Below are 18151 nucleotides of genomic sequence, written 5' to 3'. Positions count from 1 at the left end.
AGCTGTACTTATAGTGACTTAAAAAAAAAAAAAAAACTAATAAAAAAAAGAACGACAATAAAAAATGACCAAACTTATAATGGTTGATGATGCCGAAAAATCACCAGTGAGCCACACAGTCCTTGCATGCTCGAAACAATACCTGCACAATAAAAAGAGAAGACCTAACAGAGAGCACTGGTGTGGTGCCGGCCAAATAATCTTTGAATGTCAAGTTAGAACTTTTCACAATTCTAGAGTGCCAGAGTTGAGGTGAATTATGCGTACCTTTTTTTTTAGGGTCTTCAGGTTTTTATAGTAGTGTAGAATCAAACTTCTTTGCTTGTGTCACAAGTCTTTTCCTTATGGAGAAGATCTCCATCAATGCGCGTATCTTCCAAAATCCTCTTCATGTTAGAATTCTATTCAAATTGGGACTCTATGGACTAGGGTTAATCTTGAGGCGCAAGTTGTTTCCGTTTAGGGTTTCTTGGGGACCACATAATGACCAATTGAGTGCCACGTGGCCTTTTGATTCGTCCACCCTGGGTCCGTTCACATCGGATCCGTTTACTTTAGCCCATTTGTCTTGCACTGTCAAGTCCATCTAAATGGATCGGTCACCTCTGATTTTCTTCATCTTCAATGGTTATTATATATAACATATATGTAGGCAATTTTATTAATAAAATTTTATAAAGTACAAAATTACAAAGCATGTATCAGAGACCACCAGGGGGTGTAAGAAAAGAAACTGAGGACATTCCTTAACCCACACATGGTTACAGTCCTGGAAAATGGTATAGTGTGCTAAAGCTTTGGCCGGTTTGTTTTTACATTGCATTCCTAAGCTAACCTTATACACAAACGCTTTGCAAATTGCAACAACAGCTTAATATCATTAATAAGATGACCCCATGCAGAAAAGGATGGAGCAGAATTACTAAGCTCCCTCAATGCCTAGTGATCAAGTCACCAAGGTCAACTTCTTGAGCAATTTTATGTCAACAGAATTGAAAAGTCATGTACAACAGAACACCTGAACCAAAGAGATGAAAATAAACAGCTCTAATACAACCCACACCAAATCAATAAGAAACACTGAAACAAAAGGGGATTCAACCTAAAGAAGTGTCCCTAAAAACAGAATGAGAAACACACCAAAAACAATAAATGGCTTTGTTAATAACAGAGTTACAGAAATCTTTCTGAGATTCCAATCTGCACTTTACTTCCCATTTGATCATCTTCAATATATATACCTTCCTTTACCCTTCAACCCCGCTTCTCCCCAACTTATGACTTCATTCAAGTGGAATTTTGGGTGTCTTACAAGGCACCAGTTTGAAATAATTTTTTAAATTCTTTTATAAAAATAAAAAATAAAAAATGGCATTGGAAAAACAAGTGATCTTTGTCCTCTATTTTGTTCCTACATAAAGCACATTGTGGATCAATAATATTGAGCCCCCATTGTAGCAATCTATCCTTTGTTGCTAGTCTATTCTGAATAACCAGCCAACCTATAAAAGCATGCTAGGGGTATGGCTAGGAAACCAAACCACTTTCCACTAGCTCACTTATGGGTTTTTGCTTCTGGTGTGATTCCAGGGTTTTGCGCAAGTGTAATGACTAGATTTGGATGGAATCCAAACTGGCTTGTCTTCCTCTCCCAATACCACCAACCAATCTTGCTTTGTAGGTTCACTAAATTTCTTTGGATGGAATTTAAAGCACTTATTTTTCAACAAATTAGAATGAACCCAAATTGCACAAAGTGAACCTGCTTGAGCAAATAAACTCCATATAAACTCCATGATAGCTGCTTAATTTGTTCCATTCTTCCAATCTCCTCAACCCTAAACCTCCTTATTTCTTTGGATTACATACCAAATCCAACCTTACCTTAGCTCCTGTAGTAGTATGATCAGATCCCTTCCATAAGAAACTATTTAATTTTTTCCACACTTCTTTTATAACTTTTTTGGGGAGAATAAACATTCTGGACCAGTAGCCTTACAAGCTAAACAATACTGATTTAATTAGTTGCAATCTGCCACCATAGGAATGGCGTTTAACTGATCAAGAGTTAATTTTTGCTATAATTTTATTTGCCAAAGGTTTCTTTTTCAGTTAATCTCTTTGATATCAAACGTACACCAAGGTATCTCACAGGAAGTTTCCCTTCCTTAAATTGAAGAACTGCCAATATTTGTTGCTTCAAAGTCAAAGGAACAGCAGCTAGCCTCATTTTCCATTGAATTTGGCACTCAGCCTTGAAAGCTTCTTGAAGGATTGTAATACATCTTGGATTAATCCAGGGGATTGAACATCAGCCCCCAAAAAAACCATCAGATCATCAGCAAAGCACAGATGGGTTAATTTCAAATCTGCACACTTAGGACGAATTTGAACTTGCTGAATCACTCACCATCTGCTGCATCAGCTTAGAAAACACCTCCATAGCTAATACAAATTGATATGGGGATAGATGATCGCCTTGCATAAAACCCCTTTTTCCCTTGAAATAGCCCATCAAATTCCCATTAAAGGAAACAGAGAACTTTGGAGTAGTAACTCATTCCCTAACCAATGAAACAAACTGATCAGGTACTCCAACAGCAGAAACATAAGCCTTCATAAGGTCGATTTTTAAATTGCACCTAGCAGGCCCTTTTTCTTTATGATACTTCCATAACTTCCTGAGCTAACAATACATTTACTTCTCCCTGTAGCTTACCAGATATATAGACTTAACTGCTGCACTAACTTCTTGATGAACTATATACTCCACAAGATTTCTTTAAAAAAATTGAGCAGTAAAGCTATCTGGCCCTGGAGCTTTATCTCCATCTAGATTGAAAATAACTATTTGTATTTCCTCAGCGGTTATTTTGCCTGCATGACCCTCTGTTGCTCCACATTAATCTTTCGACGAAGTAATTGAGCAACTAGTACAGCATCATCTATACTGAAGCTACTGTGAGAGGTTCCAAGAAGTTATTCATTGAATTCAATAGCCATCTCCTAGAGTAGTGCGGGATCTCCTACCTTATGCCCTTGATTGTAATAATAAAGGCATCTTATAGTATTCCTTGCATTTCTAATGGGCACAAATTTATTTTAAAAGATGAGGTACTATGATCCCCCAAATTTTGGCATCTGATTCTTTCTTTCTGCCTAAAAAATCTCTCTGCTGCCTACATTAGAGATTGGTACATATAAAGGCCCTCCCTCTCTTGCCTAATAAGGTTAGGATCTTTAAGATTTGTAAGCATGCAATTCTGTACCAATTCCAAACTTAGTTTAGCTTTTAAGACTTGAGTGATGCAACCACCGGGGTCAACTTCAAAAAACACTCGAATGAATCAGAATCTCAACAGTTTGCCAGAATTATCGTGGTAATAAAGATTGGCACATCAATGTAAAATTAGGAAAATTCATAACACGGAACAATTTGCTTCTAGGTTATGGGTTTTAATCTGCATCTGAGTTTCAATTTTGATTGTTGATTTAGTGTCAAAACTGATCCAATTATCATCTTGAATGACATTAATAATCAAATTATCAAAAATAAACTAAGTAATAAAAATGAAGGCATAAATGCCACCACACACACACACACACACACACACACACACACACACACACACCCACCATATACTGTATTACGCATGAAGTAACAATTGATTTCTCTTCGTTGGAAAATGAAATTAGCATCATCATCGTCTTCTACTTTCTGTATTTCGTATGAAAATTGTTAGTCACTCATTTCAACTCCAGTTACCACTTTCTTGCAGCGCCTCAAAGCTAAGCTAAGCAAAGATTATTGACTTCCAAAAAAGGAGTGACCAACTGCCGTGTAGTAGTTTTGACAGGCAAAAAAACTGCTAAAAAAACTGCCCTGTTGTAGGAAAAGAATAAATAAGCGCCAAAATAAGGTAATAAATGGGTTAGCAGACTCCTGAAGCTTGTGCAAATCCTTCAGTTGGTATCTTTCTCTGGCTAGGAGTCCATGGCAATGGCTTCTGGAAGTGGATGCAGTTGAAGGGTGGGCATATGGGACTTGTTGTGTGGGATGTGGGGTGGCCCAACCAACTTCCTCTCCTTCGGAATTCCTTCAATTTCAAGTACCGACTTCCTCTCCTTTGGAATTCCTTCATCAAGTACCTTCCTCACCTCGTTTGCAAGCTCTATCACCATGTCTTCCTCATGGCCTGTTCACAAATGTTCCAGAAACTTCGTCAAAGTTTAAACCAGGTCTCTATGTTCAACAAAAGGAAAGTCTGAATGTATTATGATATTTCATGTTGGGTGGAAAACTCACCAATTTGAGACAAGGCCTTCTCTAACAGGAAAAGATAGTCTCTATTGTTTCCGCATGGCCCATTAGCAGTTGCAATTTGCCTGACCAAAAGCACAAAAGAAATCAGCTTGAGGAAGAAATTTTCACAAAATGAGGGGTAGAAGTAGAAGAACCAAATTAGGTGATGGTGAAAAGGAAAAAAAAAGAAAGAATTACTAATCACTTTACCTGGCCATTTCCTCCAATGGTGCAGGTCCAAGATAGTACTTGTTTGATTCTTTGTCTGGAGTGGATGTGAAACTGCAAAAATAAAAAAAAGGTTCTGTTAGGAATATTCCACTAAACATACCATATCTAAATGCACCATATGATGTCATTATATCATTTAAAGGTAGAGAGAGAAAACATTTTTTTTTTCGAATTGATAAAGAAAACCATTGCAGATTCCATCCATTAATATTCTTTCCCCACAAAAGAAAGATATGACAATTAAAGCACATAACAAGACAACTTACACTATAACCCCTGTTAAAGCAGGCTGCAAGGAATCTTCTTCCTGGAGTGAAGACAGCACACATATAGGAAATAAGAAAAAAAAAAACAAGAATGAACAAAACATACAGGCATGGAAAACAAGAAAAGATAACAATGACAACTCTAGCCAAGAGACAACGGTTGTAAATCACATCAAAATCTTACCTTGTAGAAGTTTACAAGTGTCTTTTGATCATATTCACATTCCCTCCGTTCCAAATACTGCATTTAAAAGATTCTTTAGTTTACTTATACAATAAAATAACAATTGCAAGCCAACTCTGTGGAAAGGAATTCCCAGTAATAAAAAATAAAAAGCAATTTACATTTTTGTCAAAAGTACTACTTTTTATCTACAAAGCAAGTATACCTAGCACTCCCCATCTAAACAAGCTAAATTAAAATTAATACATAATATTACCTCCATTGCTGATCTTTCCCTTTCAGGGTCTCCCTCAACACGATAAGCAGCACCCCACTGAAAGAATAATTTAAGAGTTAAAAATCAATTGACATAATCCAAATCTTAATTGAAGGGAATGATTCATCACCTGTGGCCTCACAATTACCATAGATAAGTAGCATACAAGATAATTAGTATTAAGATCTTCTACTTACGCATATGGCTCCTTCTTTCTGTTCCAACGTGCAAGTGCGTGCAGGATGTTCAGGTGTGCCTCTGTGATCAATGCATGCTGAGACAGAAGGAATGAAACATGTATAAGCAATTATAATTAAATGTTCAGGAATATGATTAAGACTGATAATGCATAATGTGTAACAAATACTTGTACTGATAAATCTTTACCAAGATCAAATACACGCCTGTAGTCCTTAATGTAGCCTATCACCTTCTCATCGTATTCAAATCCTGGGTTCCATGCCAGTGAACCATAGCCGAAAACCCAAAAAACCATGGTTGTGTAACACCTGCCAAAAGAAAATTATCCTCAGGTTCACATTTTAACAAATAACTGCTTTTTCAAGCAAATGGGTTGTTATTTATTAGTTTGTACAGCTTGAAGCTGGTTAGACATTATTAGCTTGCTTTGTTAAACATTGTTTACGGGGTTGAACCAAAACTCAAATCAGCAGTTGCCACCATACAAACACAAAACCGCCCAAAACTTGATCAATCAAATACTAACAAAATATATAGAAGTTTCGACTTAGGAAGCACGAACACTTCATTTAGGTTGCCATCCATGTCTGTGCTTCCTAGGTTTTGACCAGTAATTTAAATGGACTCGTTTATATGGTAGCTTAAATCCAAGTTTGTAAAAACATTGAAACACTAAACCTTTTATTTTCTTTTAATTATTAAGTTACACTAGCACCAAGTGGGGTTAAATCACAACTTTTATCTAACTTATCCCCTTAATTTCAGAATATATCCCCCAAAACCCATCAGATTGAATATTAAGTATTGACCATTATTTCTTGCATCCTTTCCCTAACACCTTAGACAAAGCCTATTTTGTGTACATTCCCAAAAAAATAGATCTAAACCTAAGTGAATTCCACAAAAGTATTCAACAAGTTAAATTAGTCAACAATTTCTTTCTTTTCTTACTTATTTTCTAATTCTGGAACAGTATGACTATTTAACCATTGACTTCATTCTATTGAAGGAAATTAAGAGGCAAAAAATAGACAAAATCCCAAATTTCTAGGTGTTGAGTTTTCCATTATCTTGAAATCAAAATAATGACATATAAAGAGGGCTTAAATTAATTTTTTTTTTTCCTTCTACGTTTTTTTCTCAGCAACCAAACAGAAAGCTCAAATCACAATGCATAACCACAATTCAACTTATATAAAAAAAAAATAAAAATACACAAAAATAGAAAGTCACCAGCATTGTTCAACGCATCAAAAGTAAAACCCACATTACACTAATTAATCAAAACAAAAATAAATAAATAAATATTAATAATAAATCAAAGGGAATCGGTTCTTACAAAGAAGATCGTGAAATTCTTTTTTTTCCCGAGAAAACTCTAGAGAGAAAAAGTCGCTAGATTTTCAGATTTCCCGTTGCTTTATGGTGGCAAAGAGAGAGAGAAACCAGAAACCCGGGTTTAACTTTCAGCGATTAGGGTCTCCCTCTCTCTCTCTCAATCTCTTTGTTTCTCTCTCTAACTCTCTGTCTCTGTGTCTTTGTGTTTGGTTGTTTTTCGAGGATGAGCGGAGACGAGAAAGTAGAGAATTTATAGGAAGCTCAAGCCCATGGCCAAGTCGTAGGAGTAATGCACGTCACACGAATGGATGATGTATTGTTAATGTGTCTTTATGTATATGTCTTTATATGTATACCAAATTAATGTTTATGTTTTTTTTTTTATTAAATAAATTCATTTAAGTATATATTGTTTTTTTTTTCTTTTTAAGGACCTCAAATTATTTTAGGAAAAAAGTTAAAACGATTTTATGGAAAATATAAATAAGTTATTTGTTTCTTTTTCCATAAAATTTTTCTAATTTTTTTTTTCTAAGTTAATGCTTTAACATATTACAAAATCTTTTTTTATTATTTTTATCATTACTTTTTTTTTTCAATTTATTAAAGATAGTATGTGTCTTGCAATTTAGTTGGTATTTATTAGAGATTTGAGATTCAATTTGCCTATACCAAAATCGATTGGTGTCTGATGATAAAAAACTATCATAAAAAATAAACGTCATATATTGAAACTGTAAAAAAAAAAAAAAGTCAATACTTATTAAATTGATTTGTCAAACATAAATAGCATGTTATTAGATTTTTTTCCCCTTACAATAAGGGATTTGAGTGTTTGATCCATAATCTCATACAAATACATCACCAATTCTAAATTTTCTTTTTATGAATAAGAATATTCTTAATTTTCTTTTTATAAATAAGAATATATTAAGAAGAAACCAAAGAGGACCTCGTCCTATTCTTAATTTATCATATTCTTAATTTGTTTAGCTGTTTTTTTCATCACATCATAGTCGAGTTATATAACTATTTTCAGCACAGAGAATCTTACTTGTCTTTTAGTAACATTATCCGTTTCTTTCCACCAATTTCAATAGCCATAGAACAATTCCCTTACTAAAAAACTTATCAACAATTTTATATAATATATATTATATATTAAGAGTTATTCTATAAATACAACAAAATATTACAATATTTTTACAATAAATTGAAATATAAATTTACCATATGTCAAAATAAGATAAAATAAAATTATACTATAATTCATTATGGTATATCTTGTGTTTAATTTGTTTCTATTTTAAATTTTGTTTATTTTATATAGAAAGTCCAATGAACACATGAAATTATAATTGGTGGAATGTTAAAAAAAAAATGTAGGGCAAAATATAATTCTTTGAAAATAAGAATGTGAAATTATTGTGAGATAATGAGACTTTGGGTTATCCCTCAACTTTTTCTTTTTGTATGTTTGATATGATTTATTCTATAACCATAATAAATTTTATATATATTTTCACAAATAGCTTATGTGGTAGGTTTAGATTAACTTGAAGTTTGTCTACAACTATAAATGTTAGGTTTTTTTTTTTTTTTTTGTAGTTGTAATTTAGTTATGTAATATATTATAAACCCATTTTAAAATATTAATATTACTATTTCGTGCGTGTTTTAATAAGTTTTATTGTTTACTAAAAAAATAAATAAGTGTGAAATGTCTTAAAATTTTTCATTTGATATACATGAATAGTACGCATAAATCTACGGAGTACTTAAATTTAGGAGCATAAATCATGCATCCATGTCATGGAGTACATACACGGCAGCAATTAAATTGTGAATTTAAGGAAGGTTCATTGAACCTGGACGTATTAATTTACAAATGCGTCTTTTTAGAGGCAAGTAGAGCTCATCGTTAATCGAGTCGCATCTGCGTACAGTGCAGTTAGCTATTACCTATTACTTGGTACCACAAAACGTGTGGTGTACTTGTTCCAGTCAAAAAAGGCATGACGCTTATTAAATTTTGGTTCATTGAACCTAGACACAATTTCGCCACCAAACCTCGGTGTTAGGTTTAAACAATCTTCTGGGATTTCATTGGGTGTGGCTCTCCTTTTCTAGATTGCCGTTATAACATCCACATAAAGCACCATTAATCCATATAACGACCAAGGAAATATATATATTTTTTATATAGGTCATACTACCAAGTGTTTTTAAGGTAATGATTAACAATCTATTTTAAAAAAGTTTTAACACTATTTAATAGGAAATGAAAAAAACTATCAACACATTAATCACTTTTTTTTTCCCTATAAAAACTTTCTTTAAATAGATCATTAATCATTGCCCTAAGGTTGTTAGCATTTTTCTTTTTATATAATAAAGTCATACTATCAATTTATATATAATAATCATATTATCCATGCAACAATGCAAGAGGTGAGTGGTAAGCAAAGGTTATCCATGCAAGAGAAGCTGAATACACCTTATTTTGAGTGAGATTGATAACATCATGACAAACAAAAATAATAATAAAAAAAAGGCAAAGAAAGAGAAGATTGCTTAATACTACATGACAGTGAAGAAGATCTTTACTATAGCTTGAAGCTTTTGAAAACTCATAACAAAACAATTCTTGTAGGTGAAGAGAAGTTGAGTTTGGTAAGAATAAAAACTTTCCAAAGGAAGAGAAGATTGAGAAAGTAAAAATTAACGAGTACCTTGCTCATTTTAAGATCCATGGCTCACTTTGTCATCCAACAACGAGACAAGCGTTACTGATAAAAAGTTGTAATAATACAGTTGTATTGGTAGATGAAACTTTAGTAGAAGAAAATTGGAGGAGAAAGTGTATTTTGTGAAATACACTGAGTGAGTGCAAAAATTGGAGGAGAAAGTGCACGTTGTAGTAGGAAACTTATATATACATGTTTGTTAAAAAGTTTTTAATTTTTATGTTGTTTCTTTCTTCTGAATCGTGATAGATAAAACTTAAGTTAAAGATGTCTGTTTCAAGAATTACACAAACTAAGTGCATAAATTGAAGGGAAAAATGTTAACTTATGTGTGTGTGTATATATATATATATATATGTATGTATGTTGGTTAAAATGTTTTGAATTATTATCTTGTCTATTTCTCGTTATAGATAAAATTTAAGTTGAAGATGTTTTTTGAGAAATACACTTAGTGAGTACAAAATTGAAGCATAATGTATTTAGTGAAATGAAAACTTACACATGTATGTATATTTGATAAAAAGTTTTGAATGCTTTCTTTAAAGAAGAAAGGCATTAAAGTCTATGTATATATATATATATATATATATATATATATATATAAATCCTCATCTATGAAACTAGCAACAAGTACTTAGCAATTTGCTCAATTTACTTTTGTAATTTTTATTTTAGAATAAGTTTTTTTTTGAAAAATATTAATTTATAGGTCCATCAATAGTTGGAATGTCCTATAAGAAAAAGAAAAAGTTGGAATGTTAATTTGACTGGTATTTTTTTCACTTCTTCTTTTGACAATTCGGAGTTGAAAAAGAATTATTCAACGAGTAAATGTGGACAGTGGAATGTCAATTTGACTGGTATTTTTTTCTCTTCTTCTTTTGACAACTCGGAATTGAAAAAGTGTGGACATAAAATATAATAAAGTGAAAATTAACTGGGGATGGGGTTGTTGTTTGTTGAAAACAATGGAATGGTTAATTTGAGATGTCGGCAAACGAGCGACTACACGATCAGGATTTGGGGACAAAAGTGGGACCCTTGGCTCCTAAATATATAAATATTTTCTTATGCCATACTTCACCCAAAATATGGAAAAAAATAAATAAGCCCAAAAAAGAAGAGAGAGAATTTTTTATTGGGCCGGCCAGCCCACCAAGTATCATAGTTTACTGGAGCCCAAAAGATATAAATATCTGCCCACTATTTTTTTTTTTTTTTAATTTAAAAAAAAGGGTTTCACAGGACTGAAACATACGCAGACACAAATAGGGGAGTGGAACCCGGATCTAATATCACACGACTTAGTGAACTCACAACATACAAAAGTTGGTAACTCTTGAAAACTGTGTGAAGGCTTTAAATCCATTGGGAGACACAAACTTGGGCTATGTGGGACAAACCCACTTGATTGCTTTTTTTGAGAAAGAGTATATATAAATTTTTATATTTTAAATTGTATATTTTTTAAAAGGAAAATTATAAATTACCTTTAAAGTTTGGAGGTATTTAAATTTTACATCCTAAAATTTTATAATATAGATTTTATCCCGTGAAATTTGAAAGTGTTTGGATTTTACATTTTATGATTTCAAAATTTAGATTTTAACCCTAAAATTTAGGGATCTTTGAATCTTACTTTTATAAAATTTCAAAATTTGAGATGTAAAATTCAAATATTCCAAAACATTAAAATTTAAATTTTGAAATGTTAAAGTGTAAAATTTAAATACACTCAAAATTTAGAAATAAATTTCAAATAGTAAAATCCAAACAACTAAATTGTTAATTTGTAATTTACCTTTATTTTATTTATTTATTTTTTAAACTAAGTCTAAATTAAACTCTTTCACTCTGGAAAAAGTACTATGAAGGTGTCATCTGGGTCTTACCGTTCCCAATTGAAGACACTGTCACAGTGAGCTCAGTTCCTAAGTTGAAGATCACAATTCACAGCTCATAGCTCACAGCTCACGCCTATGGCTTACCTGGTAAAGCTGATTTTCTAATAGCCTTGTTGTTTCTATTTCTTAATTACAGTAATACTATACAACTAAAATAATACTATGTTGGAAATGCTATTGTCTGTCTCTGTCATTGCGATTTGCAACAGTTTTCTTTTTGATTTTTGTCATAATATCAAATCAATGCCACTTTATCATGTTTTTCTCAGTTTCCATTGTTGTTTTTTGTTGTGGGTTTTTGTTTGAGTTTTCAATGTAAATCATTATAATTTTTTGGCAAATTACTGCATGAGGTTATTAGTCTCATTTCTCATTAAGGAAACCCCAATAAGTAAGTTTTTCATTGTCAATTTTTTAGTGTAGTTGGGTTTCATCATTTGTTTTTAGTTTCTAAGAAACCACTTGATTATTTTGTAGGAAAGGCATAGACTTTGATTGAATGGGGAAAAAAATGAAAGTAACCCATTAGGCTGAAAAGCTTGAAAACTAACTTAGACCCCCAGAAAAAAAGAGATAAAGTGTAAAATGGAAAGTGAAGAGAGCAGCCAATTGCGTGCTTCAGGATCTAGACACACGCGTTCTCAGGCAGCTCCAGAGTGGACTGTAAAGGGTGCCCTCATTCTTGCAAATGAGTATGCAGCTGTTGAAGCAGATTGTTCAGATGCTTTGTCTAGCTACCAGAAGTGGAAGATAATAGCTGAAAACTGCACTGCTTTAGATGTACCGCGAACTTTGAATCAGTGCCGGAGGAAGTGGGACTCCTTGGCTGCTGAGTATGGCAAGATCAAGAAGTGGGAGTTGCGGTCCAGGAGTGGTTCGTATTGGTCTCTGGAAAGTGAAAGGAGAAGAAAATTTGGGCTTCCAGAGGATTTTGACTACGAGCTGTTCAAAGCAGTTGATGATTTCATGAGTGCAAGGGAGAACCGATCGGATACTGAGCCAGAAAGTGACCCAGAAGCAAAGGCAGAGATGGCTGATGTAGTTGAAGAACTAGGTATGGTTTATCTCCAAGTCTAAGAATGGTACTTTTTAATAAAATATATTGAATACATGTTATTGGTCATTTCCAAAAATGTCACTTGTGGATTTGTCTATCTAATATATTTTCTTTAATCGTTTATTGCATTGAAATCCTGAGTAGATATTAGTTCTGTTGTCATCTAGTTGTTATCAGTTGCCTATTTTTTAACTTGAAACACACTGAAGTATTTTATCAGGCTGTGATTACTAGATGCTATATAATTTATTATGCTAGCATGCCTAAATCTTCTCAAGGTTTTAGCAAAGATACATTTTTAAAGATTTCTTGATTATTTCTGTCATAATGCATTAATGGTAAAGAAGATTAATCCTTTTCTGTTGACTAACTCCCCCAAGTTTCTGTTGGGGAGTTAGATGGATAGGTGGTCTCTTCTGTGCACATATTTCTGAAGATTTGTTTTGTAATTTCTTTCTACATGACTGATCCACCCCTCCCCAATAAAAAAGGGAAGGTTTTACATAGCGTTAGGAATACCAAGAAAAAGAAGAAGAAGGTTACTTGCTGATAAGAGGAATGGTGTCTCTTAAGAATTTTTTCCCTTAACTGAACATTTATTATTTTGATGTTCCATGTGTTACGGTCTGCCATGTATGACCCTGCCAAAGCATTTATCAGTATTGGAAGCTCTGTTTGCTGATTGAGATAAGAATTTTCTGACTAACACATGTTCAACTCCACCTTTCAGTGGTAACTTCATTATTTCTTAGTTTTAGAAATGAAGAATTATTAAATTAAGTCCAAACAAAAAGGATTTTGGTTACGGTTTTTTATTTTTTGTTGGCGATGTTATGGGATGTAGCAATTCTTATATTTCAGTTTGGGAAGATTTTTAATTTGAAGTTTTCTTGATGTTAAATACCATTTGATGGGTTACCTTTTATTGACTTGGGAACACATCATGTTATGGTGGGGAGGATAAAGTTCAATGGTCTAATGAATCTTCCACTTGTTAGATGGGATGGTTAAGAAATTTTGTGTGGTTAAATTCTGCACAAATTATCAAATAATATAACCCCTTTGGTCTGTGTATTCAGTTTTAGGTGCCCTGATTTATTATATTCCTATATTTAGGATCTGACTTCTATAATTGATACTAATAGTTTTCTAATTAAAGTTTAATTTGAGGTGTGTTTGAGGATCACATAAGAAAAATGTTTCAGATACAAGTACATCTGAGTATAAAAGAACCTCACTGAAATTTCTATATCAATTTATCTGAAGAAAGTGGGAAAACTTTTGCTTACATAAAGCCAGATCTAGACAAGGAAACATTAATGTGTTATTAACTGTAAAATTATTATAGGCTTTCATCAATATGTTAACATTGAAAATTGGAATTAATGGCTGCAATGGGAGGGGGGCAAATTTGGCCTCCAATACATGGACATGGCATAATGATCAATAGATTAGTAATAATCATAACATAGATAGAAAAATAAGCAGTACAATCAATGATTGTGAGACATCTTTGTTAGATTAATGCTTAAATGATTATATTACTCATTTCTTAATAACTTATAAAAAAAAATTAATCATTTCTTAATGGCTTAAGCTTTTAGGACTAATGGTAGTTTATCATGCACGTGATCTTGAGTTAAAAAGTTAAAAATCCCACATGTTGGATCTCATTTATTAAGGAGTATGAGTCTATGTGTAAGGGGAAGTGTTAGAATAATGGTTAAATGATTAAATGCACTCATTCCTAATGGCTTAATCTTTTAGGACTAAGGGTGGTAGTTTATCAATCTGAAAGACCAAATCACGACAGAACTGATCGGTTTGATTCCGTTTCCTATTATTTATCCAGAACAATTGCAACTTTGTCTAGGTGTACTCTCATTTTCAGGATTGTGAATGGATGATCTTGTGTATACCAAAAGATTGTTGTAGTTATGCTTCACTGTAGTCGGCACCATCTTTTTTCTTAAAATGTTGTATCACCAGGGTCCAAGAGGCAAAGACGGCGGTTCACATCTCAGAAAAGTTGGCTGGAAGGAAAGCCACTGAAATGCCGCATAAAGGAAGAGCCTTCAAGAAGGTCCACGGAGGAAAAGCCTCAGAAAAGACGCCTTGAAGATCCTGTGAATAGCCTAACAGAAGAAAATCCTCAGAAAAGCTGCATTAAAGGAAAGCATCAAAAAGGCCATGTAGAAGAACCTGTGGAGAACCCTCTAGAAGAAAAGCCTAAGAGAAGTCATGGTAAAGGAGAGACTCGGAGAAGTCATGTGGAAGAAGAGGAGACAATCGGTACAGAAGCAAAAGAGCAAATGATGGTTATGAAATTGCAGGAGAATGCAGAACTGATCAATGCCATTGTTTCTGAAAATGTCGACTTAGGGGCTGCCAATGTGAGTAATGTGGAGGACTACCGAACTGATTTTGTAAGACGTCAAGGGGACAAGCTTATTGCATGCCTCAGAGACATTGTAAACACCCTTGATCAGCTCCACGGTCACGTTCAAGAATGTGAATAATTGTTAGCTTTCCTTAATTTCCTTTTGATTAGTGAACTTGACCTTTTAATTAAGAAAATGATGTGAAGAACAAAATCAGCGTGAATTTTCCCCCTTCTAGCATGCTAATCTATGTAATGTAGTTCAAAAGTGGTAGTTAATCTGCAGAAAGTTTATAATGTTACGGGGTGTTTATATGCCCAAAGGTTAAAAAAAAGTTCCATGTGTGTTTCTAGGCTCTAGCACTTAAACAAATTCATTTTTGTAAGGTTCATTACCATGTTATTTGCAAAGTGAAGAACAAAATCAGCATGAATGAATGAGAAAATACTCTGTTCTAGCCATGTGTAGTTCAAAAGTCGTGGTTAAGAAAAAAATTCATTATGTTTTCATTTCCCTTTTCCCATTTAGAATGTGCATATGAATAAAAAAAATTACATATATATAAATCCTGGGCATGCGACTCCACTGGGGATCGAACCCAGAATCTCTAGTTCCGTAGACTAGCGCCTTATCCATTGGGCCATGGAGTCATCTGCTTGGTTGGCAACTTGACAATTACTATATTAAAGATTTAATTTAATATATTACACGTAAACTTCCGCGGTCTACCAAGATATATATAGATACTTGGTTAATGCTTGTAATAATAGTTAGGTTCTATATTATTTTCAACATTTTTTATTTTTTATTTATTTTGTCAAGTGGTTTTCATTAATTAAAACTTTGTTACATTTTATTTATATAACTCCCCGATAGTTTAGGGTGGTTTCAAATTAAATTCTAAATGTTTAAATGTACTTATTAAAATCATGAACTTTATAAATCGTTTCAATTCGCGTCGGCCATATTTCATTACTAGTCCCTAACCCGTGTGATGCACGGGAAAACTATTTTGTATAAAGATGAAACATGAAATTACTTAATGAAAAATAGAAATCAAACATAAGTTTAAAATAAAATGAAGAATTAAATCTTAAAAATCCTCAACTATCCATAAAATGTATGAAACACAAATTTGAAGAACTACTTAATAAATATTTCCAATAAATTGAAAAAAAAAAAAGCTTTAAAGTGCTTTTTTGTAAGCCTGGCAATAGAACAGGTTGATAACGAAAACAACAATAAATGAAATTTTCCGGTAGTTAGAAGCACCAACAACAAATAGGCAAAAAAATTTCAAAGTTTCAATTTCATACTCTAATTGAAAAGAATTATAAGAATTGTAGTAGCAACATAATTATTTTGACTCTAATTATCTCTTTGCAATAAATTTTTCCACAATACAATTAAGGACCAAAATGGGTTATGTATGAACTCCATATGCTGTTCCAAACCCAAAGACTCATCTAAACTACAATTCAATCAAATATAGAATACAAAACAGACACAAGTACCCTCTAATATAATTATTTACATAAAAAGAATTGGGACAAAAAAATCAGCACAATCTATTAAATAATAAAATTTCAATATAATCTTTGGAAAATATCTCTCCCATTGTCATCTTCATTGTTGTACATGATATGACATGGCTTCAAACCGTTGGCAGGAGGAGTCACAAGTTCCAAAAGAAACTCATTTGTGAACTATAGTAAAACTCATTTGATTGTGAACTATAGTAATTCTCATTGTATGCTGCAAGTACTGTTACCAAACCACAAATTTACTCTATCTTAGCAAATAGAAAAAGAGGCTAAAGCAAGGAAAAAAGAAGAATGATTCATGTAAAGCTTTATGTAGGCATTTGAATGGATGTAAGTGCTATATTATGTCTCAGTTGTAACCTTAATAGAGTAGACAACTCATTCAGCCTAGGAAAAACTTTTTCAAAATAAAAAGAGAGCAAAGAACAAAGCATTGAAAATATTAGTATGAATATTAGGCTATTGTATTATTTGGAAAAAGAAAAGAAGAAAAAAGACTGTTCAATGCATTGAATTAAATACCTTAGAAACAAAGTACTACCAAGCACCTATCTAAATTTGAATGCTTGAAAGTTGAAAGTAATGTTGACAAACTACACTTTGACCATAAGGCCTTTATTATAAAAAAATTTGAAAAGAACAACAATCCATCCTTCCATTATTTCTATATCAATTGAAAATCTAGCAATTGAAATCAAATCTACTGATTAAGTACATTGGCTATTTAGTAGAATTGACATCTAATAGTGTCTTCATCCTTTAATGTAGACAGCAATGACTTGGCCAAACATATTTTTTTCCGGTCGTTGGGTACAAACAGAATATTTTTTGTATCATCATAACTTATGATTGATACATAACAAAAAGTTGTCAATAACTAGTAGCAATTAAAACCAAGATACACCATAAAGTGGCTACAAACTAATGCGAGAGTAAGCAAGGCATTTTCTCAAACACATGGTGTGCACAAAATATTTCAATGCCTTAGTTATAAATGTTTGTTATTATAAAAATTAAAAATTAAAAACAGAAAACAATAGCATGATTGTGAAGAAAAGAATTACCAATAGCAGTAGCGTCAAGGGTACTCTGTTTTTTGTCCATAACCTTCGTTGGGTTTGTTCTCGAAGAGGGGAAATAGAAAACGGAAAAATAGAAAGAAGAAAATAAAAAGTAAACAGCGTATATAAACAATAATAAGTAGTTACCCATGAAACTAAATCAGCAAACCACTGAAAAGATACAATTGTTTAGTGTTTTAAAGTGAACGTGTCAACAATTTATGTAGCCATGTGGCAGAGTGAGGAGTGATCAACAAAAAGTCAAACGTTTTGGCTATTAGTTATTATATAAATTAATTGAAATTAACAAAAATGTACATATTGTGAATGAAATTGATCTGATGTACATGAAAAATTCTTCAATATGAAATTACAAGACCACTACTATGTTGTATGAGAGTTGTTAATTATATTAAATTACTTTTTTAAAAAAATATTAATAATAACCATTTAGTTATTGGTACTAAAACATTCAAAAAAAAAATATATATATATATATATATATATAAATCCATCATGTCCAAATCACACACACACACACACACACACACACACACACATATATATATATATATATATATATATTGTAGGGATGAAAGACCCAAATAAAGATATTGGGCCGTGGGCCACGCCCAAGGACATCAAATAGCCTGAGGACAGATAAGTACAAATGAA

At 32.6% G+C, this 18151-nt stretch overlaps 2 protein-coding genes and 1 non-coding gene across 4 annotated transcripts; 1 reads left to right on the top strand and 2 right to left on the bottom strand.

The window, feature by feature from the left end:
- Positions 1-3640: 3640 nt before the first annotated feature.
- LOC115972252 (gamma-glutamylcyclotransferase 2-1) lies at positions 3641-7080 on the bottom strand. Its single transcript, XM_031092466.1, has 9 exons — positions 6781-7080; positions 5628-5749; positions 5438-5514; positions 5241-5297; positions 4985-5041; positions 4801-4841; positions 4514-4585; positions 4307-4386; positions 3641-4196 (listed from the first exon to the last, which is right to left on the bottom strand). The coding sequence occupies exons 2-9, from the start codon at positions 5734-5736 to the stop codon at positions 3985-3987; spliced, it is 705 nt and encodes a 234-aa protein (XP_030948326.1). The 5' UTR covers positions 5737-5749; positions 6781-7080; the 3' UTR covers positions 3641-3984.
- Positions 7081-11374: 4294 nt separating this feature from the next.
- Positions 11375-15213, top strand: LOC115972274 (trihelix transcription factor ASR3). 2 transcript variants are annotated; one of them, XM_031092491.1, is made up of 3 exons: positions 11375-11520; positions 11916-12487; positions 14480-15213. In XM_031092491.1, the coding sequence occupies exons 2-3, from the start codon at positions 12019-12021 to the stop codon at positions 15007-15009; spliced, it is 999 nt and encodes a 332-aa protein (XP_030948351.1). In that variant the 5' UTR covers positions 11375-11520; positions 11916-12018; the 3' UTR covers positions 15010-15213. The 2 variants fall into 2 exon arrangements, with proteins under 2 accessions (XP_030948351.1, XP_030948350.1); XM_031092490.1 differs by having other exon boundaries at positions 11911-12487.
- Positions 15214-15448: 235 nt separating this feature from the next.
- Positions 15449-15521, bottom strand: TRNAR-ACG. Its single transcript has one exon. It is a non-coding gene; the product is annotated as a tRNA-Arg (tRNA).
- Between the last annotated feature and the right edge of the window lie 2630 nt (positions 15522-18151).

This window comes from Quercus lobata, chromosome 12 (genome assembly GCF_001633185.2).
Source record: "Quercus lobata isolate SW786 chromosome 12, ValleyOak3.0 Primary Assembly, whole genome shotgun sequence".
NCBI classification, from domain to species: Eukaryota; Viridiplantae; Streptophyta; class Magnoliopsida; order Fagales; family Fagaceae; genus Quercus; species Quercus lobata.
This window is presented reverse-complemented; position numbering and strand designations above follow the sequence as displayed.

Coding starts and splice junctions, on each gene's coding strand:
- LOC115972252 (XM_031092466.1), bottom strand. CDS start 5,736: ATGGTTTTTTGGGTTTTCGGCTATGGTTCACTGGCATGGAACCCAGGA. Junction 4,842..4,984: donor CACTTGTAAACTTCTACAAG/GTAAGATTTTGA, acceptor TCTTCACTCCAG/GAAGAAGATTCCTTGCAGCC. Junction 4,387..4,513: donor CCATTGGAGGAAATGGCCAG/GTAAAGTGATTA, acceptor GCTTTTGGTCAG/GCAAATTGCAACTGCTAATG.
- LOC115972274 (XM_031092491.1), top strand. CDS start 12,019: ATGGAAAGTGAAGAGAGCAGCCAATTGCGTGCTTCAGGATCTAGACAC. Junction 12,488..14,479: donor TGATGTAGTTGAAGAACTAG/GTATGGTTTATC, acceptor TTGTATCACCAG/GGTCCAAGAGGCAAAGACGG.